General features: G+C 45.5%; 1 protein-coding gene across 1 annotated transcript in view; it reads left to right on the top strand.

Moving 5' to 3' along the window:
• The first annotated feature begins 1,009 nt into the window (after positions 1-1,009).
• The window catches only part of dbpa (D site albumin promoter binding protein a), a 34,143-nt gene continuing 8,552 nt past the window's right edge, over positions 1,010-26,600 (top strand). Inside the window, exons 1-3 of the mRNA XM_076051692.1 lie at positions 1,010-2,154; positions 7,653-7,921; positions 8,773-8,986. Coding sequence (XP_075907807.1) covers positions 1,959-2,154; positions 7,653-7,921; positions 8,773-8,986 — 679 coding nt within the window. The 5' untranslated portion in view covers positions 1,010-1,958. The remainder of the gene's footprint in view (positions 2,155-7,652; positions 7,922-8,772; positions 8,987-26,600) is intronic.

The raw sequence follows: 26,600 nt of genomic DNA, 5'->3' as shown, positions 1-26,600 counted from the left end.
GTTCATAAATGTCAATGTTGTGGAAGTGCAAAACAGCATGACTGCAGGAGCTGTTCTGTTCAGTGTTGGCATGTTATTGGGATTTATTGTTTAGACTTAGCATTCATGATCATTTTTGACACAAGGTGGCAACAGTTGGGAAAAGCACAGATGTTGGGGCATAGGTGAGGGGAAGGGTGGAGCACAGGAAGTGGGAGAGAACATAGGCTTTCACCAGACCCGAGGCAGGAAGCTTGAGTTTGGACAAAGAGTGGGTTTTATTTTGGACTTTTTAAATAAAGCAAAGTAAACCCACAAGAATGGACTGGACCTTCTGCGTAAAGAAAACACCTCCTGTGTAATGGCAAGAGTGGACTTGGTTTGATCTGCAGGTTTTAAGGAATAATGGGAAATTGCCATTACAACAATTATTGGCGTTTTCATCATTTTGCACTTTTATTATTTGATTGAGGATCTTTAACGTGGCCCCACTGGCTGTAACCCTGTGGAACATGACACAAAAACGCTTAAAAGCTTTAACTTTCTGCTCAACTGTTTGGTCGAACACATTTTAAGTCCATGTATCCTTTTGGAAAATGAGTTGAAACCAAACTCAACCTGATTGGGCCATCTTTACCACTTGGTTTACGTGTGTGGTCTATAAAACAAAAAATTTAATCTTGCCATTATTGCCCTAAGGAAGTGAAAAATGCAAAGAAAAAAAACTCCATAGCTTTTTTCTTGCCGAGGACTTTAAGGGATTAAAAGCTTTTCTCAACAAACAACAACAACTCAACAAGTTGTCTCTCAAGCCAGTTGACGGACAGGAGCCGCGTTTCCCATGTGAAGTCTGAGATTTCCCAGCCTTTCCAAGGCGCCGTGAACGCCGAGCTCAAACTACAGAGGGCGTCACTGTGGTGTTGGTGTTGGGGGCGTGGTTTAGTATGCAAACGACCCTCCACGCCCCCAAGCGCCTTTCCCCCGTGAGCGGTGACGTCACACGAGCGGCCCGTGTTGGTTCCAGCTGACTGGTAGAGGGAGAGAGAGTCAGAAAGAACGACGAAAATAGAGAGAAGAGTGTGAGAGAGAGAGGGGGAGAGAGAGAGAGAGAGAGAGAGAGAGGGAGGGAGGAAAACAGGAGCCATCAGTTTCATCTATCCGACGCTCATACTATTGGATATTATCATTATTATTATTATTTGCGAAGGTTCTCTTTATTTCCACCATCTATTTTTTCTCCCACCACAAGTTTCCAGGGGGGATATTTTTCTTTATATTTTTTCTTTTTTAGCTTCTCGCTTCGACTCCACTGATTTTAATCCTCCTTCTCCACTTCACTGCACAGGACGACTGACATTTCTATCTTTCCCCCCGATTTTGTTCTTCTTTTCTTTTCCTGCGGATTAACAGTTCGCCCTCCCACACCGGACGGACGGGAGCCGAGCCGAGCCGAGCCGAGTCGAACCGAGCCGAGCCGAGCCGAGCTGCCAACTCAGAAGAGGACCTCGCTCCTGCCGCCTCCGTTCAATTCAATTCAATTCCTCAATTCCGGTTTAAGACAACATCAAGGAGCAACCACGGAGAGGAGAGCAGCGACCAGCGCGAGGCTCCGCCGCTCCGAGAGGATGATTTAAGTTGGCCGCCAGCATGGTGCCGTTCTGGGAATAAAGTGTCCGCCTCCCTCGTCCCCTCCTCGCCCCTCTGCACGCTGCTTCCCTCGTTCATGGGACGGGCGGAGAAGCGGGACGTCAGGTGGAGATCTTGAGCGCGTCACCTGTCAGCGCATCTTCTCCTTCTTTTCGGTTTGTTTGTTTGTTTGCTTCTGACGTCACGCAGGTCAGCGATTGGCAGGCGGAGGGGGTCAAACAATCAATCACCGATTGGATTATTTTGATCTTGAATTCGGAATCCGCGCCCCCCCCGCCACCACCCCACACCTCCTCCACCCACCATCCACTTCTCCGAGCCCTGGAGAAGTTATGTCAAGGCCCCTCACGCAGCTCCTACCGCCAGATCTCCCCGCCGGGGCCACCAGCCCCCAGTTCGGGGTGAGCAACCCGGCCGGAAGTGGCCCCCAAGGTGGTCACCTGACCTCTATGACCAACCTAAAGTCTCTGCTCCAGCTGCCGATCAAGGCCGACCAGAGAAGCATCAAGGACAGCTGCGAGATGAAAGGTGAGCGAGCGTGCGTGCGCGCAAGCCCGCACGTGGATGGATGTGTGCGTGCGTGCGTGCGCGCGAGAGAAACTTCTTAAAGGGACAGTGGTGCTAGTGTGTGTGTGTGTGTGGTTGTGGCTATTCGCGCGTGTTTTTCCGCGTGCGCGCGAGTGAAAGCTGGGGGAGGGGCTCGGTGGGGGGAGGGAAGCTTGCAAGTCCAAGTGAAGAAACTGCAAACACACCTGGAGAATCTCAGACTTTGCAGTTCAATTGAGACAATTAATGCTGCGGATTGAATTGATAATTGGTTTTAAATGGCACTCACTCACTCACTCACTGACTTGGAAACTAGTTAACGCTGTCAGGCTGCAACAGACCCTCTGGCTCATGGCTCTGTGTTCCGACTGATCGCAGGAACCACTGGCGCCGTTTACTGTCAGAAAGATCACATGTTTATCACTGTGATTATTCATTGCTGTGTGTGCTGTGTGTAGGTGTGTGTGTGTGTGCGCGCATGTGACTGAGTGGGTAGGTGTGATTGTAAAAGACAGTGGCCCTGCTTATCTAGCACAAACACGCACACGCACATGCACACACACATGCACACTGTTCAGTCTTCCTCCTTTGGAGGCCTGCTAGATCTGTTTGTCACGTATCAAACGTTTCCTTTTCTGCATCAGTGGCAAGAAAAAGAACCGAGCGCTTGGTTAGAACAGGAGTGGGAGATGGTGCTGAGAATTAAAAAAAAAAAAAAATAAAATACACACATATATATGTATATATATACATATGTATATATATATGTGTATATATATATAAAAAAGGGACACAATCTGGAGTGGAGTGCCATTAAAATACATGTGTTGCAGCAGCGGCGGCGAGTTGGCCGTGCTGAACTGGATCCTCAGGTTTGTTTGAATAAAGGTCAGACTGAGTGGGATTGAATTGTTTCCCATCCACCAGCTGCCATGAAAAATATTAACCAGGCTTCCTCTCTTCCTCTCTCACTGTCATAACTCGTAGTCAGCTGCTGAGTGCACACACACACACACACACACACACACACACACACACACGCACGCACGCATGCACACTGGTTCTCCTACACTTTGTGAGGGACTGCATTGACTTGCGTTAATTCCCTCAGGCGGGGGCACTTCTGCAATTTATCTGCACAATGCACAATCTGACATCAATCCAGTTTTAAAATCCTAAAAATATAAATCAGGCTGTGCGAGGACATGCATTAAAAAAATGAAGAAAAAAAAGCTCCATCATCACAATCAGCCCTCACGTGTACAGGTCAGGCAGAGCGAATGAGAAGAAAGGAAGGAAATGGTAGCCATAACCCTGCAAATTTGGCGACCCCTGGTGGCCTTTCGCTGTAACTAAGGCGACTTCGAAAATTCAGACCACCCTCCACCCCCTCCCCTAACTCCCGCCCCCACTTTTTTCCCCCTCCTTTGCATGTGGAGGAGGAGATGATGGTGAACGTGGCTGACAGTCTCTCCGAGGAGAGAGAGGCAGAGAGAGAGGAAAGAGGCCTGAATGTCTGCCCACTATGCGATAGGTGATGCGTTCAAGGGGTTGCAAAAATGTGCCTTTTCTGCGCCGCTGCTCTCCCTCTGCGCGGAGCCGAGTTTCCCTCGCTCTTCCTCCTGCCTCATGTTTTTTTCTCCCTCTCCCCTGACTGGCTTTGTTTGACGCCTTCACGAACACCCACTCGCGTTCGCGTCTCTCCCTCTCGTCTCGTGCCTGTCGCACTCTTTGAGTTTTTTTTTTTCCCTCTCCCGCTGTCACTCCCGACTTGCTTTGCTCACCTCCTCCGTCGCTCTGCCAATTTACATTTTGCCTCATCTCGTTGCGACGCGCACACTTGTCTCTCTTTTGTCCCTGCCATCATGTTTTTGCAAATTTCTTCTACTGCAGCAGCAACCACAAAATGAAATTTCTACTCCTTTTGAATCCCCTCTCGGCCAATGTCATGCATACAATCCAACTATTAGGGTGTCGAACAGTCAGTGTCTTATTTTTTGTTCTATGCTGGCACTGATTTCGTATCTCTGCGCGCGAGGAAACATTTGAGTCAGTTTCTGAAAACTCGGCCTTTGTGTACTCTGCATTTTTCCAGTTTTCTTTGAAGGGCTTAAAATACGTATTCGTCATTGTGACACAACAAGACGTAAACGTCGGTGGTCAGCGGTGACACCAGCGAGCCTTGCTAGCTTGGTTGTCTCACCTTTAATCAATGGTAGGAAGGAAAGGGAAGTTCCCGAGGAAATGGAGCGTGAATCAAGTTGCTCACGTTAACGTTTGAATGATCTTTGGTAGCCAGTTGACTTTTGGATGGGAGATGCCACCCAAATGTTTTTTGGGATTGGTAATTGGAGGAGGGAATTTCTGTCTGCAACGGAATCCTTCATTCCTCGGAAGTGTGTAAAATTGAAAGGATTAATGCGCAACAGTGACTTTCAAGTGAACTCTCAAATATATGAAGCAGGCTGTCGGCTGTCTTCGACCGGCGGCGCTCTGTTTTGGTATCAAGGTGCTCACAAACACCACATTTATTCCTTCCGGGCGCTGTTGCCACTTCTTTCTCTGTTCAACGTCGACTTTAAACTCGCGCCGCTCCAATAGTATGGCCACCTTCGGCTGCCATCTGTTCGCATGCCCGACGTAGAAGGCAGCACACAATAAACAGTGAGCGCTCTCCAAGCTGAACTTGGAAATGAGCACCGTTGAGTCCTTGCTGTTGGGTTACTACTTTGCATAGCTATAGATAGATAGAATGACAACATGGATTCCTCCTAAGACTTCTACACTATTGGCCAGTTTTTCTTGCAGGGAATGTGAAATATCACAATTCTGTGTCTTTTTTTTTTATAATGAGATATTTAACCAAGACTCAAGCCTTGAGGTGGACCTTTGGTGTTGACAGCGGCGCTGCGCTCAGCTGCTCTTTTCAATCACATGATGTTTGTAGAACGGGAGTGGACGGCTTTCCTTCAGCTGTCTAAATTAGATTTCGTCGGGGGAAACTAATCAATCGAGGGGACCAGCTGGCAATCATGTACCGTCGCTGCTTCGGTGCTTTAAGTACAGTTATAAAAAGCCAAATGATCGTCTCCGCATGCACAGGTTTGTGAGGGTACACAGCCTCTGTGTGCACAGCTCACATCACTGCCTCCACGTGGCCGCATCAAGTGAGGAGCAAACCAATACTGCTCCTCTTAGCTGATGCATAGAGCATTATGTTGGTCGTTAGTGGTCCCTATATATATATGTCCAAGTGTGTCTGTACTTCAAGTGTGCATGTGCTACACCATCGTGATTAGCATCTAAAAGTTCTAAATGTAATTCAGGCATTTTATTGGTATCTAAAAAGACCAAACGGTTTGTGTAAAAAGGAGCGATTGTTAGATTAAATTAATAAATTGGTCCGTGAAGCTGTTTTCATGTCACGCGGAAAACCCTCACGGTTCTGTTGTTTACACGACGATGCTAGTTTGAGCGTGTCGGTGCACGTGAATCTCCACCTCCTCCCGTCTCGCCGGACAGTTGCCCTACCGCCATTATAAATAGTGAGAGGAAACCACGCCCCCTTAAAAAAAAAAACAACAACCAAAAAACTCACAAAACAAAACAAGATAGCAGAACGCGTAGCGAAACGTTCTTTTCTTTGTTAGCATGTCCGGCTAGTTCGCGCGATGTTCACGTGCTCGCTGGTGCATCATGACAGCTCTGCATTTTAGTCTCGCTCGCTTGGTGGGCGCTCTGTGTTTCGTAATGCAAGACTGAGATGAGTTCAGTGCGAGCCACGTTAAGTGAGTTGCACGTGCAAAGCTGCATGTACTTTGCATTCAGTCATCAGTGCACCAGCAGGTGTACAGTAAATGTGTATGTTGCATGATGACTGCGCCTTTCAGTTAGCTGGGTTAGATGGCGGCGCCATTAGCATCCAGTAGCGCTACGAGCTGCTGTTGGAATGTTCTGCACCTGTGCAGCTGTAATCAATGAGGGACTCACAAAGCCACAAACCTCAGCTTCATCACCAACTGACTCGAATGTGTCTCAATAGAAACATTCAAGCAGAAGACGTGAACCCTCCTCGCTCTGCTCCGCCCCTCCCTCTCTCTCCTCATCATGTTGTAATCTCTTTCGTCTTTCCGTCCCTTAAATCCCTTTAAATTTAAATTTCCGTCCGTCTCAAGGCTCGGGCCCCAGCTTCTCGCTAACTTGTTCCCTCTTCTCCACCACCCTGCCTCCCCAGCTCAGTTAAATATGCCCTTTTATTACTATTTTATCAGGTTTTCTTGCCCCGTGCCATTTCTTTTTGAATTTGCATATTTTTTTTATTTTTTTTTGGCGCAGCTATTCAGGACAATGTCGTCATAACTTCCCTACACGTGTTCACCTCATTTGTATCACACGGAAGATGTTAACGCGCTATCTCCACAGTACGTTTTAATGCCAGGTGTTTATGTACCTTTCCATCAGGACGCCCACGTCCCACTATGGGAGGTCTTGCTGTGGCAACAGTCAAGTCAACTTTATTTATAGATGCCTTTTATTAAATGCAAATAAGTGGTTCACAGAGTCCACAGCAATTAGAGACAAGCGCGGGACTAAAACGAGGCCTCGCAGTCGCTGTCTGGGAAAGATATTGTGTCTTAAACTTGCTCAAGCATGCGGCCGCCGTGCAACACTTGATTTGCAGCCGGCGTTCCGCCAGCCATTCTTTTTTCTAGATGAAATCACACATCCAAGAAGTTTAAGAATATAATAATGTGTTGTCATCTGAGCTAGTAAGATGTGTGTCTTTACTGGGGGCAGGGAAGGCGTTCCATCTTGATATTAGCTCACAGAATTGTGTATACTGAGAGCTCACTTGTCAAGAAGAAGTCCAAATATTGCGGGTGTGGTAGTTATTAATTTTGCCAATAAAGGTCCAATGTGTAATATTTGGCTTGATTTATGATTTTTATATTGGTAAAAGCTTAATATACTGCCCATAAATACATTAATAAAAGTGTGTAATCGCAGCACTATGAAAGTAATTTGTTTTTCCTGCCCTTAGAACAGTTGTCATATATATGTATAAGAATATACATAGATCAATGGTCTTGCTCCTAGTTCGCTGCCATCTTGCCATATTTCTAAGGAAGCCTGGTGAGGACAATCCAGCTGCCTGACTTGTTTTTAAGGTGACTCTTTGCATCTTCAAATAAACCAACGAAGGAGAAGGGTCACTGTAGTTCACTGGCAAGCTCAGGAGAGGGAGAGTGAAAGATGCTGCAATCTAAAATGTGACCGCATGATGTTGCTGTTTCTTCTTCAAAATCCCAAAGTATGCTAACTTTAACGAGTTAGCAGCGTGAATTTGACTTTAGACTTCTACAACCTGCAGCACTTCATCATTACATGTGCAATCATGAAATTTGTCTTCGTCTCTGTAAAATTGCGAAGTGGTCAGAAGGTCGTGCTTCAAAAATGCCGCTTTGTCTCTTCCCTCTCAGACAAAGACAAGCCCGTGGACTCCGATGAGGACTCGCTGGGCGTCAATGGCGGAGGCCCCGGCGGGACCGGAGGAAACCCCGGCTCCAACTCGTTGCGACCCAACTCCCAGTCGGCCTTCCTGGGTCCCCTGCTGTGGGAGAGAACCCTGCCGTGCGACGGAGGCTTGTTCCAGCTCCAGTACATGGACCTGGAGGAGTTTCTGACCGAGAATGGCATGGGGATGCACAGTAACGGGCCCAGTTCCACCAGCGCCCAGATCCCATCGCAGGCAAGTCCTCTTTTTTTTCCACAAGTACAGAGGTGGAAAGGGTATTCACACTGTGTACTTAAAAGTATGTTGTAAAAGTACGGATTCTTCTGTAAAAAAAAAATACTCAGGTATAAAAAAGTAGTGATTCAACTCCTTTACTGAAGTAAAATGAAGAAAGTACAGGTTCTGAAATGTACAATTATTATTAATAATCTGGACTGAAATGACCAGAGTGACCTCAAAGCCAAGGTACTCAAAATCATCTCCCTCTAAAATATGATCCACTTTTATATTTAACTACAGAACAGCAGAATTCAAATTGCTCCACTTCAAACAACAACAAATTACTTTGAACAGAATTTGTATCTTTGAAACACAAAAGTAACGTGCGTGTTTTTCCAAAGTATGAAAGTACATGAACAAAGTATTTGTTCTTTAATTTCCACGTCTGCACACCAACAACCCTTAAAAGATCCTGAGATATAGTCCCTTAATGAAAACTGGTTAATGATACGTATTACACTTTTGTCTTTTCTTTATTGCACACCAAAAAAAACCTTTGACCTTCAGTGAGAAATAAAAAAAAACGTCCCCATGAAAAGAAAATCAGAAGAGTTCAAACCATTCCCCGTTCCTCTGACAGAATGAATAATATCAGCAACTGAAGCGGTAAATGTTATTCAACAGTTGTAACAACAGTGAAAAGAAGAGCTCGCCCTTCATCTGGTAGATGATGTTCAAGAGATTGGAAAAATATCACATTTTGTTTCGGTGACCTTAATGGCGGAAGCCTCAATGTTTGGCTTTTTTTTTTTTTTACCAATTAAACCAATAACTGATCGGGAACATTTCCAACCTCCTCCACGCAGAGTTCCCAGTCGGCGGTGCCCAACCAGAGCTCCCAGTGCCCCCCGACCTCTCCTCCACCCTGCTCATCTTCGTCCTCCTCCATGTCCTCCTCGTCCTCTTCGTCCTCGCTGCTGGGACTGGAGACCGTCCAGCCGCAGGCGCCGCCGCCGCCACCACAGCAGCAGCAGCCACAGCAGCAGCAAGGCATGATGGGAGGGCCGGAGTGTCTACACGGTGAGTGGACGCGGGCGGACGTCTTTTTTAAATTTATTTTTATCCTTTTTTTTTACCCTGAACGTTAAAAAAAATGACCATAGGTCAAGCTCAGGATGGGGTCAAGACCAACACACACACACACACACACACACACACACACCCACACACACACACTGGTATATGCTACTTACAGGTACTTCTACCATCATCCTTCACCTGCTACGTGTGGACTTAAAGATCTGTTTATTAGGAAAATTCAAACACACACACACACACACACACACACACACACAAGCAGATGCCTGTCACCAACCAGGACGCAGACTGTTGTTGCATTACGCTAACTGCGACACACTTTCATACTTTCATTCATAAGTGATCGCTCCTTCTCTCATCCGACATTGATGAGACCTAGAAATGGCAAAACACATCGTCGCGGGAGGGTCTCTGTCTCCCTTTAATTATTTGAGCGGAGAATTATTTTTTCTATTTTTTTTTTTTTTTACGAATCCAACAAACCTCAAAGTATTGAAGTCGAAGCCCAGGGGACATTTTTCGACAAAGACAACGGCCTCGTTTTTTTGGGGGGCCGCTCCGCGAGCCGCTGAATGAATCCTCACAGCTAATTTGATGAGAAATAATTGATGAAAGATTGTCGGATGCTTCCGGAGTGGAAGCGCGAACAACGCTGCGTGTTGAAGCTGTCGCTCGTCTGGTTTGATGTTAGCATACCTTTCCATCCCTGCAGAGAAGAGCCCTCTTTCAATTCAGCTCAGCTTTATTTGTACAGCTCCATATCGTGACAGAGCTGTCTGAGGACACTTTAGTAAATACTGAGCGGCTCTTGATCGCCTCTTATAGCTGACTGCTCCCGCGGAGAACAAGCACTGAGGCGACCGTGGCGAGGAAAAAAACAAACTGCCTTTTAAGAGGCAGAATCCTCCAGTGGACCCCGACTCTCAAATTAAGGGAAACCTGTTTATGCGTCGTCATCGTGCACACAAGGCGTTGGGAGTGCATCGCTACGGCCGTCACTGCTGTACCCTCCGAAAGTGACCACATCAAGTGTGATCGGTCGACTTCGTTCTCCTTCTCATTTCCAGCTGCTTTGAGCCGGACGGATTGAAGAGAGGCGAGTGGAAAAAACTCAAAAATGTGTACATTTGTTTGACTCCTTGCATAAATGTTTGCAAGATGGAAATTAGGGAGGGCACTATGCGTGTAGCCAGAGGCTAAAACTAGTGGGGGGACGACAAGCTAGCTGAGTATCCCAGTTTGTCTTCTCCACTTCTTGCTCTTCAGCATGCTGTAGCAAAAAAACAACACAAAAGCTTTGTGTTGCGCCTGAAAAACTGTAAGAGTCCCCAAAGGTTGAACCAGAATTTGTCACACTTAAAGTTCCAGTGTGTAAAATTTGGCTTAATTTATTACATTATAATCATAATATACATTACATTAATAAAAGTGTATAACCGCAGTGCAATAAAAGTAGTTTGCTTTTCCTACTCTTCTACCGTAGGTCAACACAGAGTTTGTCCAACAGCCATTCTGAAATGTTCAGGCATGCTGGAACACTGCAGGTGTGAGTGAAAGATTAAATCGTGCAATGTGCTGGAAGAAGCCATAGGATGAGCCTCAAGAAGAGGTTGAAGTGTTGGTCCATAGCTTAGCAGAAGGAAAACTAAGGCAGAAATGGGAAAGTTTCACCATGCGGCTGTTTGGAGCTGATCTGGCTGGAGAACAAAACAAAACAAAACAAAACAGAAAATCAGGAGATCATCGTCGTGACTTGGCAACAATTAACCTGAAACCTTTACGTGCGATGCGTTCATGGTCGACGCGTTACGGCAGGAGTTAATTAGACCTGGAAAGTCTGAGGCGGGACGAGAGACGAGATTATTGCTGGAAAAAAGAAATCTGACTGGAATATGGTGTTTATGTTTTTTTTTTATTTTTCATATTATTGTGAGTCACAAACAAAAGTGAGGTGTTGGGGAAACAGCGGAGGAGCTGTTTGAAGAAACAGAAACACTGGAAAATGAGGCATAAAAGAGGGAAGGGAGGGAAAAAAAAATGCAGGATGGAGCTGTTGGAGAAAATAAAAGCGGATACTGCTGCAGGGCTGTGAGCGTGCGGCTGTGTGCGCTCGCTCGCTCGCTCGCGCGCACTCGTATCTGCCTGAGTGCCCCGGCAAGTATCTACACCAACTGTGTGTGTGTACGTGCGTCTGTGCTCGCACGTTGTTGTTTTTTTTTTTTGTTTTTTTTTGTGTGTGTGTGTGTGTGTGTGTCTGCGCGGCGCGCTGAACTTTGAACGTGCATACGAGAGTGTCCTCTTTATTTCAGCATTTGCATGCAACCATTTGGGCTTTAATATGAACATGTGCGCACACGAGGAGGGAGCGGGGACGCGCGCCTGTGTGTGTGTGTATGTGTGTGTGTGTGTGTGTGTGTGCATGCGTGCGGGCGGTCGCGCTTGCGCTCTTTATTCTGAATTATAAACACGTGACTGGGTTGAGCATGATGCATCCAGGCAGAAATCCCTCAGGTCGTTGGGGAGCTGAAGTGTTATGACAGAGCGAGAGGGTGAGAGAGAGAGAGAGAGAGGGAGAGAGAGGGTGAGAGAGGGAGCGAGAGAGCAACAGAGATGTGAAATAAACTGGTTCTAATAATCTTATCCACATGCGCACATTATTATCGTTTGGTTTTAGTGAAATAGCGTCAGATGCAGACGAGGCTGTTCTGGTAAAACTCACTGATTTTACTCACTAGAAAATTGAATTAAACCGGTTATCCTCTGGTTATTCTCATCATTATTATTATTATTATTTCTTTTTCTTTTTCTTTTTTTTCAAGATTTTCTCTTTTTAATATGTAGAAAGCCTTGGCAAACATGGACAGTTCAGTGTTTTTCCTCCCTGCAAGCCTCTTACAAAGAGCAGATTAGAGGAGCAAAACAAAACGCCGCCGCAATGTCACTCTGTGTCTCAGGACCGTTGGCGATCCGCGACAGCACTTCCCGTTTTCAGTTGTTAAACGACCCCATTTGATTTCTATTTTATGACACGTCTCTGACTGACGCGCTTCTGCATGACGTCTGATTGGTAGAGATGTCGCCAGTGCAGCGCGTACAGTGGCACGCACTGCGTCAGCGCGGCGTCTTGATATGCAACAGAAATAGACCCGCGTTTAATTTGATCAAACCGCAATATTGATCGCAACGCTCCTGAAAGGCGAGGTCGTGCAGCGTGGCTTCAGCCATTAATACTGAGGTCAACGAGGTCAGCGCGCAGTGCAGTAAATGTCCTCTCTGCCAACTGTCATAAAACGGCCATTGCAGTTTTTTTCCCCCAGAGTCTCAGAGATAAGATGCAATATGGCATTGCACAAAAAAAATAATATAAGTGGAATATTTTGCACTGAGAAAAACCCTGGAACAATGTTCCTGGTGTTTCTTTTCGTACGAAACCAACAGCCACCTTGGGTGAACCTGATTGGTTGCATCCTAAGTGGTGCAAAGACGAACTGAAAACTCTTCGGGCTGCCAGGGAGAGACGCACGTCTGCTAGGATGAAGTCTTTGGGATCCGGTTACACTGCGAGGTGCGTCGAGGAGAACATCGGTCAGGCAATGCATGGGAAGATTACTATGCAAATGTAAGTGGTGACAATTACAAGTTTACCCTACTAAAATGTAATAGTAGAGGAACCGTTGCAGTTCATTTATCAAAGTAATGTAACGAATTACATTTGATTAATTCTCATCATGCCCTTATCTGTGTACACCTGACAGTGTTCAGCTTCCAGCGGTACTCAAAACAGGGAGAGGCAGTTCAACTGGCAGGCGGTCGGTGATAGGGGGCGCTGCAATTCTGAACCCGTCAGGAGAACCAATCAGAAACATCCGAATCTTATCGAACTTCCGTCAGTAGAGGGAAACAGAGTCCAGGCTTTTATTATTTTTTTTTAATATATAAATTAGTCAGATGTTTTTAAAATTATAGTTGTAAATAATTCACTGTAATTTAATTACACATTTTTCTCAGTAATGTAACTGATTACAATTGTCTTTATTTTGTAACAAAATGACGTTACGACATTACATGTAACGCGTTACTCCGCCAAACGCTGCAGTCCGGTGGGTGCCTCACGCTCACCTACTCGGCATGAGACGCCCACCCACCCAGCTAAGCTAAACTAAGCCAAGCTAAAATAAGCTGAGCTAAGACGCTGCTCGGGCAGGTAAAATTCAGCTCCGACCCGGCCGGCGGGGAGGAAATCTGCGCCAAGGAGCAAAGCTGTTTATTGTGTTTCCCGTCACTTACATCTGCGGTTGAAATCAGCTGTCATTAGGACGGCAGCCCGGCCGTATCCAGGTCACTTCACTCAGCCACAGATCCCTCCAAACAAAAACAGACGTTTAAACCTTCGAATCCCACGAGCCGCCGCACGCTGGAGGACGCGTGAACTCAGTGACCTGAGATGCATTCGGAAGAAAGCATCTGCCGCCGAGAGTTTGTTTGTTGGCTTATTTATGCACTGATTTATTTTCAAAGCGAGCGTATATATAGGTCTCGCCAGCGACAAAAGGCTTAAATCGAGCGAAACGCTGCACGTAAGCGCGTGGATAAGACGCTACTGAGTAGGCGAGAAAAAAAAAAAAAAAATTACAGTTTGACAAGTCTTGCATCTGAATCACTAGTGAGATCTAATCGGTTTGCTGCCTTGCCCAAGGGCTGAGCTTCCCACATAACTTTGTGGGAATTTGTCAGGTTTTTCAATCCCACTGACGGGGTTACAAGAAACTGACAGCGAAAGGAGAAGTGGTGGAGCTTCGCCGGGAACCACAGATGAAACGAGCGAGTTGATAGGGAGAGTTTATATATATATATATATATGTATATATATATATATATATATATATATATGTATATATATATATATATATATATATATATATATATATATATATATATATATATATATACATATATATATATATATATATGTATATATATTATATGAATGCATTTTTTTTTTTTTTTACATAGAATCAGCAGAATATGCTCCACCTAACAAAGATAAAGCTCCATATACCTCTTTTAAAATGAGAAATAAAGCAAATGAATCCAAAGACTGTCATAAAGAAAGCTGATGCATGAAAGAAAGAAAGACCAAATATCAGCCAGTTTTATTTCAACTGCTTCATTATTATGTGTCTTTGGGGAATATAGGGGAATGCAATGCAATAGGATGTGGAAGCACTTGGATAAAGTCTGTCTGTCATGTTCAAAGGGGCAATAGGCGATTTTCATCATTGTCAGATACAGGGTGATAAAGCATTTGCTCTGTGACGCTCCAGTGCTGCTGCTTCTATAACCTGCCCTCTGCGTCTGCTGATATTCAGCCTTGCTGTGCACGTTAGTGCATGTGATTCTCCACCTCCTCCCCGCCCATTGGAACAGTTGGCCATTGTGTGTACATAAATGACATACTTTCATCATCATTTTCCCTCGCTCCATCATCGTTGTGTCTCAATTCGCATATGAGACTAAAAGAGGGGGCGGAGCCAAGCACACGAGAGGAGCGCGAACGCAAAGCGTCTTAGTTTTTGGTGCTCAGCTGCGCTCTCTAGTGGTGAAAAATCACTCGTTGCCCCATAAACAAAAAAAATGAAAGTAAGAATGCTATTTGTCTTCTTTTAATGATGAAATGCGGTCTGTGTCAACAAAGGGGGCAGTTTTTGTGTTGTTTTGGTCTTTCAGTTGCTTCCTCTTCTGTTTTTCTTGTCCTCCTCCTCTTCTTTGTTCTGATATTTATTCAGCAAATGGCATTTATGCTTTTCATAACAGAGTATGAAACAGAATTCCTCATCGACGCGCCGCCACTTCTGAGCTCCAATGGTGTCACGCCACAGTGGTGCTGCTGATGTATTTTCAGTTTTCAAGGCGTTGGAGTTGTGTGTCAAATGATTGGACGACGGTTGATGGTCCCAGTTATGGACTTGCCAGATTTGAACTACCGTAGTTGGTCGACTTGCTTGCCAGGCTTTTTTGAGTTCTTGGCGGATCGACATGAAGCAGCTCTTTGCGAAATAACCAGAGAAGCTGAAAACTTTCTTCACTCGTGTGAACTCCTTTCCACTAAAGCTTTGCCAGCCACCGATATGATCGCAGGCGCTGCATTTGATGCTAGCCAGTTGCTAACTAGCTTCTGCTCGGTAGGCCTCTATTAAATGCAATCTTGGTGAAGGGTTACCATTACCTGATGAAAATCAACGTCTTTCATCGTTGTTGGCCGGGCGAGCGTTCCAAACCCTCCGTCCTGCGTTTCACCGCTGTAAGCGTGGGGCTCCTTGTGGCTTCAATGCAGAGGTATAAATCAAGCGTCGACACCAGTTAGCTATGGAGCAAAGATGAATTTCAATACGTTTCTTCTTGTATGTTCCTTCGTTACTACGTCCGAACCCAAGTGGCAAACACGTCCAAACTATTTACCGTAGACAGTCTGATGAGACTTCCTTTGGCCTTTGGGATAACGTACATGACTTCTCCAGCTGTGTTCTTCCCACTGCCCCGCCGCCCCCCCCGCCCCCCCACCGTGGCCGCAGAGCTGCTTTACCTCAAACAGAAGGCAGAATGCAGAATACCGCGTCTAGACAGTGAGAATCCCACGTAAAACCGCCGAGCAGCGAGCAAAACCTCCAAGATAATTTACGGCCGCTCGTGAGTTGTGGGCTGTTGCGTAAACGGACAAATTCACCTTTTTAAAAGGTGAATATCCGGATTTCCAGTTCGGGCCCTAGTTGATTTAATGAGGCTGTCTCTTTAAATAAATAAAAAAATAAATAAAAAAAGAGGGATAATGCCACACGGGAGCCGCTGGGTGATTTAACAAGCGAGGGCTGGGAGATTAATCCCAGTGAGGGAAGGGTTAACCAAGACACTGACTCTGCACTCTGTAGCACTGCACAGAAAGAGAGGGGGGGAGAGGGAGAGCGAGCAAGCGACGCTGGAGGGAGAGAGAGAGAGAGAGAGAGAGAGAGAGAGAGCCAGTCAAGAGTGTTCGCTCTGCATGTTTTGAAATCTCTCTCTCACTTCTCTCTCGCCGTCCCCTCACACGATCGGGCCATGTGCAGCCGCCACGTCACGTGCCGCTGCAGAACGCATCGGAGCGAGCAAGCGAGCGAGGGAGGGAGGGAGGGACGGAGAGGGCGAGCGAGCAAGCGAGCAGGAGAAGGGGGTGGGAGGGGCTGGAGGAGGAAAAGGGAAGGGGAGGGGTGAGACGGACAGGGAAAAAGTGGAGGGAAATGAAGAGAAGGGAGAGAAAAACAGAGAGGATGAGCAGCGAGGAAAAGATAGTTGAGGACGAGGGCACGAGCGCTCACTCTGTTTGAGTTTTGGAGGTTGGACGTTTGAAATCGTCGGGCGTGTTTGCTGATCACGGCAGTAAAGGCTGTAAAAAAAAAAAAAAAAAAAAAAAAAAAAAAAGCTGGACACGCCCTCAGATGGTAATCTTCTTAAAGCCCGGCCAAAGAATACGTTGTTTACACTCGACTGAGTGACTCCTTGAAGCAACGACGGTGACGCGGCGCACGCAAACATGTGGTTCGAATCGGGAGCCGCTTGCCGTTCGTCACGCGGCGCAAAAAAATAAAAAAATAAAATAAAAATAAACACAGCGAAATTACGAAATCGTCCCGTTCAGGCTCCTCAGGACCTGAAACTTCTTCAGGTCTTGTTTAAGGGAAAAATACAGAATTTTGTGTTTGAAATCTCGAATGTAGTTACGCAAGTGGAGAAGAAAGGGAGAAGCTGAGTGACGGTACAGATCAGGGGTGAGCTAACTTTGTGACTGGTGGGGCAACAATGCGTTCTAAAATTTGACAGAGGGGCCGGAGCAGATGGATGGAGTGTTTTGGTGAGCCACCTCATAGGAGGAAAAAATAAATCATGGGATATGAAGAAAACATGTTGCTTTAATGTCACTTGAAAAGAGCAAGGCATGACAACAAAGTCAATGTCATAGAAGCCCCACGGTATTTCGCTCTTTATTGAAATGACTCTTAAGATATTGAAAAAAATAGATGAAATACAGTTATTTTATGACTTATTTACTATGAGTATAATTTCTTCAAGTTTGGCAGGCCTTTTAAAAAAAACTTAACAGGCCACATTTGGCCCCCGGGCCGTAGTTAGCCCATGCTTGGTATAGATCTAATTTACGTGGAGTCATCAATGCGAGGCGAGGAGATGGAGATATATATATAAAAAAAAAAAGATTTAAGTTGCGTCATTGTGTAAAACAGATTTGTCAACAATTTTTGTTTGAAGGGCGTAGCTGGAAAAGGTGTAGTTGAAGAGCTGAGTCACCTTTGGTGGCTTTATAGACTTCGTACAAGCTGTGCGCTCAGGACGTGACAGCATCCTATGGAGTCTCTGCCGCTAAGGTGGCGTAACTAGCGGCGCGCTTGCTTAGCATAACGCCACCGCCCGCGAGTGCTTGCTAAAGGAGTCCACGCGAGCAAACGCGGCTTAAGCTGGTTTCGCCGGCAGTTTTCCGCACAAAAGGAGTGGCGCTAACATTTCCCAGCAGCCTTCGCAGTGCAACTAGCGACCTTTCAACATGGGCGAAAGCCACGTACCTTTACGGGCAGATTTGGCAGCCTTGTTGAAGCTTTGTGCGGCAGAGAGACGCGCATTTATTTGACAGTCACGAAAACACTGTGTGACTGTGTGACTTCTAATTGTTCCGCGTTCGCCTTCATGTCTCATTTTGAAAGCTGTGACTGGCCACGTGTAGTGTGGCGCCCGACCGCATTGGCCCAAACAGTTTAACCACGGCGTTGTTGAAAATGAGCCGACGGTGCTGCGTGTGTTCGTTCGCAGTGCCAGATCTGGTGTGAAAGTAGTTGGAAGGTGTGAATTCAAAGTTAACTTTTGGAAGATTTTAATTTCCATTGATTGTGTTGACACAAAATAAGGAGGCAAAGTGGAGTAGTTACATCACAGGTCAGTTATGTGTGAGTCGTACTGATGGTAAGGCGACTCCACTTTGCTACTACATGTTTGCCACGGCCACAACCTTAAGGCAATTTTTTTATTTTTTCTCGAAATTAGACCAAATGTAGGTAAAATATACTTTATAGCCTGTTTTTTCTCTAGCAATTTAACTGTTTAAACATTTGAACCAGTTTGTCAAGGTATGAATTTTGTACTCTTTTTCTGTTTTGACAGTCGGTCGTTTTCAGTCTTTTTGCAACCCTTTCTGGCGGTCCCCGCTGGCCAAACGATAGAATGCATGAACTGAACTACACCCCGTTGTTTATTTTCCTCTGATGCGCCACCGCCGATGCACCATTTTCCAGCATGCATCTGACATTTTCAGAAAAACTGAGTCAGATGACCTGTTTCGGCTTTCACCAGTCGCCCTCCCACTTAAAAGCTCGCTACACCGTCGGCTTGAGATTGTCATCAACTTGCAGGGACGCGGCCTGGTCCTCTTCCCTCCAGCAGCAAAGTGCATTAAGCTCTTCAAAAGAAAGAAAAGGCTATTTTTAGCCTTTCTCACCCATTCTCATCCCACCGCCTGTATCCCTGTCGTCTTGCATGAAATGAGCCAAGCTCTCAGGTAAAAAACGCGTGGCAGCAACTGCAAACCGAATTTTCAGACATATTTGGAAAATTTCCATCCTGAACTGTTCGGTTCATTGAAATGAGAACTAGGTGGGATATTTTTTCATGCAGAGGGCTCAGAGAGGTGAAAGTGTTTGAATTTACGGTGCCCTTTTGTTGCAGTTTCAATTCAACATGGGGCATTTGCATTCTGCCTACTAATTCTTGGAACGTTTCCAAATCAGCAGGAAGGTAGTTGATGCTGTGGTGTTACAAGTCCTGTTTTCAGGATCAGGGCATCCAGATTGTAGTATTGTGTTTTTGAAACAGCTTGATGCCAATGCAGTCTGTAAAATATAGGAAAGTGTGCGTTTGACTGAACAAACTCCTTGCAAAGCCCAGGCATCTCATTTGCCTCTACACCCGTGGATTCTGTCCTCTCAGGTCGTCTTCCCAGTGACGGCTGCTTACAGTAAACAAGATGGGGGAGAAGCTTAACACTTAACCTGAGCTAAAATAAAAGCAAGGGGAGTAATCTACGGATGAGCAATGCAGTTTTTCGGAATGACGGCTTTAGCGTCCTCTCTTTCTTTCTTCAAACTATTTTTAAACAACATACAAGGGAAAAGGCTGGCGATCACTGCGTTCAATTGTCTCTTTCTCATCCCAGTTGGTTGGTTAAGGTCATATGGAAATTATTGTGGTGAAGAGAAACCACTGCTGTCGGGCTGCCCTGGAAAACACTCTTCCTCCCCCCTTCGACAATGTCATATGCTTTAAGTTCCTTTAGGAGGTTTGTGGTGTTGTCACGGAATCGAGTCAAAAACACATCTCTCTAAATTCTAGGCATTGAAAGACAACAACAACAACAACAACAACAACAACACAATTAACAGTGTTGTTCTTGACTTCAAGGGGCCTCCAGATGTTCTCTCGTGGGGTAGTTCATGACTGTTTTTTTCCCTGCGATTTAAAGGGCAACAGGGTTCAGTCACATGTGCGGGAGACGATACGAGGACGTCTGCTGTTGTTTTGCGTGACACGGCTGCAGACTGCAGGACAGTGTGCTTTCCTGATTTCATGTGACCGGGCGAAAAAGCCTGATGTGCGAGGACCCTCGGGGGAGGGAGGGGAAGGAGAGAAGGGCGAGGATGTGACTAGCGTGTCCACGCCGTGCGGTGACATAACTCCCATTGAGTGTGTTGACACTACGAGAAAAGGGCCTCCCGGGGTGTGGCACCTGGACTGGATTGTTCTCCGCTGCTCTCTCTCTCTCTCTCTCTGGCTGTCTTTGTCCACCCTCTGACGGTGCACGTGCCGAGGTGGTGGGTGGGGGGGGGGGAGTCCGCGCACGTCTGGGTGTGTGTGTGCTAAGCGTCTGACGACCGGCCGTGTCACGAAACAGATGTTGAAGACGCTGCCTTGAAATGGAGGAAATCACATCCAATTCAGGATCCAAGAGTCGGGTTCAAGGTCCCGTCGCATGAGACCTTTAAAATGTTATTCATCCAACACCACCTGAAACCTTTTCTTATAAAAATTATTATTAGGTAATGTTGCTGCTCACCTAAAGAGTGATGAGAGTCAATGATTACCACACCCTGACTAGGCAATAAATGCCTTTGAAAGTATTGATAGAAAATCACCAAAGAGGATTAAGAACCAATTGCCCATATTTGGATTAAGTAAATTGTTGGAGCCTGTTTCAGCAGCTAAACCAAGTTCTTTATTTTTTGCACAAGGCTGAAAGTAGATGGAGAACTACGCTGTATTCTAGAGAAGGTAAAGGTTTTTGGATTGGGATCTGAAAATGAGACCTTCAAAGATCTGATGCTTGATTCGACCAGAGACAGAGCACTCAGATTATTCTGAAGCCCCGTAACTGCGAATGCAGTCCCATGTCAAAAAACTATTTTCCAGTCATGTTTTGATTGTCGATTCATAGTGCTGTTATGGTTACATTGGGCTCTGGTCTCAATGGGCATTTCACTGGCGTCGCCAAGACTCACCAAGTGTACTGCTAGCTGCGTTTCCATGACCCCCTGAATTGCACCCAACCTAAATATCGCAATAAAAAACTGGTGATGGAAACTCGGGAAAAACCTCTCAAATATGGCTAAAAGGTTTTGACGCTCTAATGAGGTGGTTTTCCGGACGTATCCATATCGAAGTATATTGCAAAAATGTCATGGAAACACTTTTTTGGCATTTACACGTTAGCAAATGTGACGTACGGGGTCACGTGACCAGTTCACTGAGCAGTGAAAACGCTACCTGCATCCTCCTCAAAGTGGGTTCTCGCGGGATGAGATTTTATGACAATTACGGCTTCTGCGCTTCACACCATTCAATGCAAACACCTGCAAATCGCGATTATACTTTGTTGAAATTTTTAGAAATATTGCTCTTATTTTGAAAAAAGAAACTGTATTGGAAACACAGCTACTATTTACTTTGATAGTTTTGCAGATGTACAGTAATCTCGAGTTGCCGTTTCAAAAGTGCAGCGTGTGGCCGAGCTGCGAGGAGTCCGCCGCCTGTATCAGTAGGTTAAACCGAAACACGTGCAGCCCTCATGTTGCAATTGGCTGCTCCCCACATAGTTGCGTGCGCACAGGGGAAAAGTTCACCGCCGGTCTTGCTGTCCCTGGGAGGGAAGTATTCTATGTGTTTAAGATAGAAAAGGAAGGGACCAAACATGGCAGCGAGACATTCATAGCAGTGTTTACGCTACTGGGAGGGGAGACCTCTTTATGTAACACACTTCCTATATCACATTCCACGCCTGTATTGTATTTCCAGCGAGGGTTGTTTTTGTTTTTTTTTTGTTTGTTTTCCTTCTTACTTGGCAGGACTGCCGGTTGATCTTCATGTCAACCGCTCGGACGACAGAAACGAACTGTGCAGGAAATGAAGCGCTGCTCCGACTGTTTATCTGATTACTACTGCTGATGCTTGTCCTAATGCTGTGACTACTATTGCTGCTGTTATGTAACACCGCCTTAATGCTGCCTGCTGAAACTGATCCAGACCCATGGACACACAACACATCAATATTTTGCACACTCCTGCCTCTTTGTTGGTAACACAGCACAGCTCACTCTGTTTCACTGTTTGTTTGTTTTTTTTACTGGCCCCTGCCTATTGCTGGGCCTGTTAATATCTATGACCACTAGGAGTTTGTAGTACTTTACGTGTGGTTCTAGTCCTGTGATTCTACCATTCGACTCAAACAGATCATGGTGATTCTACTTCTACTCAGGACCTCAACAGTATTTCCCAAGTTTGTGAACCATTATTACAATGATTGTAATTGTTACAGTAATTTCTGACTGTAAAGGTGCAGATAGCAGCATGCTAATGAACCGTGTCAGTATTATGACTGTATGGGCCGTGTTGTGACTGTTGCTATGGTGTGCCGTCCCTGTCCGTGCACTGCAGCAAAGCAGCAGAATAATTGCAGTTTTGTATTAGCGTTCCTCATGCTGATAGCACCACTGCTGTTAGCGCTGAAGCTAAGACAGCTAATACTGGTGTACTATTTACTGCAGCAGGAGAGCTACTGCTACTCCTAATACTGACACTAATGTAATGCCATTATTTTTCATATACTTTTTAATTATTATTATTTTTTTTACAATGCTGTTATTTTAAACTACTATTAGTTTTTTTTTGGTATTTAGAATCAGAAGTGCAGGAACACATGTTTTACATGTTAAGCTACTAGATACACTTCATCGTGTAAAAAACCAAAATATACACATACTTCTCCACCCTTGTTATCACCATAATATGGTAGCTGAGAATACTTTTATTTATATTTATTTGTTGTCATTTTCATTTTCTCGTAATCGTGAATTATTATTTTGTGACATCAATATATTTTGAAGTCGCACACATAAATACAGTACATGGCCAATCTTTGCCTCTGTATAATATGTAATAGTACATTTTTTGTTGTGTCTGCTTAATTCTGTGTGTTTAATCAGCTTCAAAGTAAAAAAGAAACATTTCAGTTATTCTGAAATACTCCATTAGCGCTGAGACCAGTAGAGGATGGACATTTTTTTCCCTTCCCGCTCTGCCCACTTGCTACTTACTCACTACAGTGTTTAGGTTCCTACATTTCCCAAAATGCTTTCGTGACACCCTCCCAGAAAGGCTCAGTGTGTGTGTGTGTGGGCGTGTGTGTGTGTGTGTGTGTGTGTGTAGTTCTTTTTTTTTTTTTTTGTATGTGTAGGCAGATCAAGTGAAAGTGTAGTTGAAGCGAACGCCAAGAGGAAGAGTTGCTCACCTGACTCTCCAAACCCTAACCCTTCTATTTTCTGCCTGAGTGGGCGTCTCTGCCCACTGCCGCTGCTCAATTCTCCCTGCATGCTTTGTGAACGGCCACACTGACTGGAAAGAAGCCGATTCCCAAGGCTGAAAACCGAAACCAATGCACTTTGCAGTGCTTTTCTGTTCTCACTCAGACCTACGTAACTAAAGTGAAAAAAAAACAACAACAACTAAACCCTTCAAACTTCTTCAAGAGTTCTGGCAAAGTTCTTTGCACTCAAAGTTACACGGAATCACCTGTCTTCATCTGTATGCCTCCCGGCGCTCAGCCTGAGGATCAGCTTCTCAGATCCTCAGGCAAATCCTGTGATGGAGATTTTAGATGATGCAGCAGTCTTTTTGAAATGAGGGTTTCAAACCAGCGCTTTCTATTTTTTTTTTCATTACCTTGACAAGAATATAAATAGGATGTGGTGGCGGTAATTCTAAACAGTGGCACTACGTGGATTTTTGTTGAAGACCTTCAACATCCTTGGGAAGTTTGAAGGATGTCAAAGTAAATGTTGTAGCTCGAGCCCAGAATAGTTATGACTTATGCCCTAATGTGTGTGTGTGTGTATGTGTGTGTGTGTGTGTGTGTGTGTGTGTGTGTGTGTGTATGTATATATATATGTGTGTATATATATATATGTGTATATATATGCATATATATATGTATGTATGTATGTATGTACGTACGTACGTATGTATGTATGTATATATGTATATATTTATATAAACTGATCCATATTGACTGTGGACAAGACAAACTTACTTGCAGATGAGCTTGTGGTTGAGTTTTGTTCGTAGCATGAAAATAGTCAATTTTTAATTTGATCTAGGTTAAATAATGGAGTACTTCTTTGGCTTTCACTCCAAAGAACTTTGTCATATATATTTAAATTGAGGCGCAGAAATTGAAAGAAGATGAAATGACAGGCGGAGAGACAGGCCGAAAGAGAAAAAAAAAGACATAATCTCAAGCTAAATTAATGAAAGCAGAGAGTGAGAGCGAGAGAGAGAGTGAGAGTGAGAGAGTGAGAGAGAGAGAGAGAGAGAGAGAGAGAGAGACAGAGAGAGACAGAGAGAGCCCGCTCTCCCGAGAGTCAAGCGGCTGCTTCGCCCAAATGGCTCCCTCTCCTCTCCTCTCCTCTTCTCTCCTCTCCTCTCCTCTCCTCTCCTCTCACAGGCAGGAAATGAAGGCAGCCCAAGCCGTGCTTGGCGGCTGTTTACCCGGCAGCAGCGGGAGCCGCTGTTCTTGGATCGCTTTCAATTTTTTGCCCAAAATGGTTGTTATTAGGACGGGGCTTTGGGCAGACTTACGCGGGGCTCATCCCTCGCCCAGCTGCCAGAGAGTCAGATCAAACTTGCCGCCGTTTTATCTGCCTGGTCGAAAGCTGCGTTATGGCGAAAACAGATGGGCCGCGGAGACGTATGGACGGGTGCGGAGGGCAGGACGCACGGGGTCCGTTGCATAATAGCGAGGATGCATCTGTCATTAGCATGTATTTCGAGCTTTTTAAGAAACCGGATTGATTTGTGTTTTTTTTTTATTTGTAAAATTGGCATTTTACCAAAACCGAAAACGGATTCGGTGCGATCTCGAACCTGCGGTCGGCGCTGTAGTAACAGAGGTTGAGCAGTGACTCACTTGTTTCCCCCCTGCTCCTGTTACATGATGTAGTAGGTTAGTTTCAACCCCCCCTTCAGAGTCACGTGACGCCCATCAACCACCAGACAGGTTCTCTTGCGACACTGAGCTTTTCATTGAGCGAATGTGCAGCTGCTCACATCCGACCGTCTTCATTAGCGTCCAGAGTCGGTTTGTTTGTTTTGCCGTTACCAAGACAAAGCCGACAAATGCCTCTAGTCATTGGAGTTCCTCAATAATTCAACAGACTTAATGCAATAACCCCCCCAAATTCTGTTCGCGATGGCCAAACGCCACCACTCTCCATGGATATGGTTGCCAGTCCAAGGCTGTGGAGGACCGATCCAAACACAGATGGGTTCAGCGTTCTTTCACTCATCTGATTAGCTACTTTTATTTCCTACTCATGATTTCAAAGATGAAAAAAACGTCCCTTCGGTGGAGGCGGTGGGAGATTTTGGCAGCGTTCGAGTGGGGACTCAGTGCATTTAACTTGGCAAAAGATGGCTGGAGTTTCAAGTCCAAAAATCTCACTCAGCCACACTGAAAAGCTCCCATCTGACGGAAATAAAATAACATACATAGATCAGCAGGTCATCAGCATTGTGCAACCAGTAGTTTTGACATTAGCAGGACGTAACTGCTCCACTGTCTTAAACCCCGCCCCCTAACAAGACCAAACAGCCCCGTTGGTGCATCACCGCCTGATTCACCCACCGTCCTGTGACATAACGAATGGACGCGTCGCCTGGTTAATGAAAAGAATCTGCAAATTCAGCTTCTGCTGATGGATTTAACAGAATTGGACGGCAGGCTCGGGCTTCTCCACCAAATGTTCAGACTCCAGCAAATGTGTTCTTGGCCAATCCGCTCCTCGTCCGCGAGGCTTTTGCTTACATGCCTCGCTTTGATTACATCTGGCAGCGCAAAGAAATAACCAAATACGCCAGTCAACTTTTCCATCCTTGGCTCAAAGAAACACAACAACAAGGGGCATTGAAAAAGAGCTGAGACAGGGCTCGAAAGTGGAAGGGGAATGTAATTTTCCATGTCTTTCCCTCTCCTCATACGTACAATTGGCCGTAAGTGCCGCCGCCGGCAGGGTCTCAGCTCGGCGTTTGAACCGTTAAACCTTGTGTTTGTGCTGAGTGTTAACACAAACAAGCGTCTTAAGCTCGATCTTTGGACGATTTTGTCCGTGAACCAACCCCTCAGAGTATCCCAGCCCCCTTTTTCCTGCTGCCCTGTGTCAGTCAGGCGTCCCTGGTCCTGTGGACGTTTCGCTTGTGGTTCTGTGGCCAACGTGCATAATGAGATGACTGACAGTAGCAGGCTACCAAACCAGAGGCGGTCGTGCTGATCTAGATGACGTTTCCTGGTTTATAAAACACACGCAGAGTCCCTTAGAGCCAGTGGTGCGCTAAGAACTTTATTTTTACAGGGGCCGCCTGATGGGTTTGCTGAAAGTCCAGCGGTAAGCCGAAACCAAGAACTATAACCTGGTTTCGAAGATACTTTTGCGCTGGTATAACGCTTATGGGATCCTCATCTTCAGAATTTTTTTTAGCTTGACATGAACCAAATGCCTTTCTTTGGTATTGCCTCTTTCCAAATTTCAGTTCAGTGGACCAGGAATATTTAGGGGGTTAAACGAAGTCTGGCAACCATATATAAAACAAAATTCTCTTGGCATTAACGCATCTCCTTGTTTGCGGTCTAACTGATCATGTAAGATGAAACAAGCCCAGGGGGAAGTGCTTGTCAAGAATCAATGCCATATCGCTGAAGGAAAGAGTCCAGCAACAGTCCCGTCAAACAGAAATAAAAGTGTATATTACAAAGAATGGTTGTTATACGTACATGTTTATGGCTATCAAGTTAATACTGCCTGAGCGAAGTAACTTTACTTGACATGACCAAACACATTGGGGGTGTTCCTGTGAGTTGGTCCTCTCACTAACTCTTACTTAGCCGGTGGCAGGTGCACGTCCATGTGTACGTGAGTCTCCTCCTCCTCCTCTCTCTGACAGTACTGGCCCCTCCCACTCACAA

Source organism: Nelusetta ayraudi, unplaced genomic scaffold, assembly GCF_046127955.1.
Source record: "Nelusetta ayraudi isolate G7.1 ecotype Tasmania unplaced genomic scaffold, CSIRO-AGI_Nayr_v1 ptg000135l, whole genome shotgun sequence".
Lineage (NCBI taxonomy): Eukaryota > Metazoa > Chordata > Actinopteri > Tetraodontiformes > Monacanthidae > Nelusetta > Nelusetta ayraudi.
This window is presented reverse-complemented; position numbering and strand designations above follow the sequence as displayed.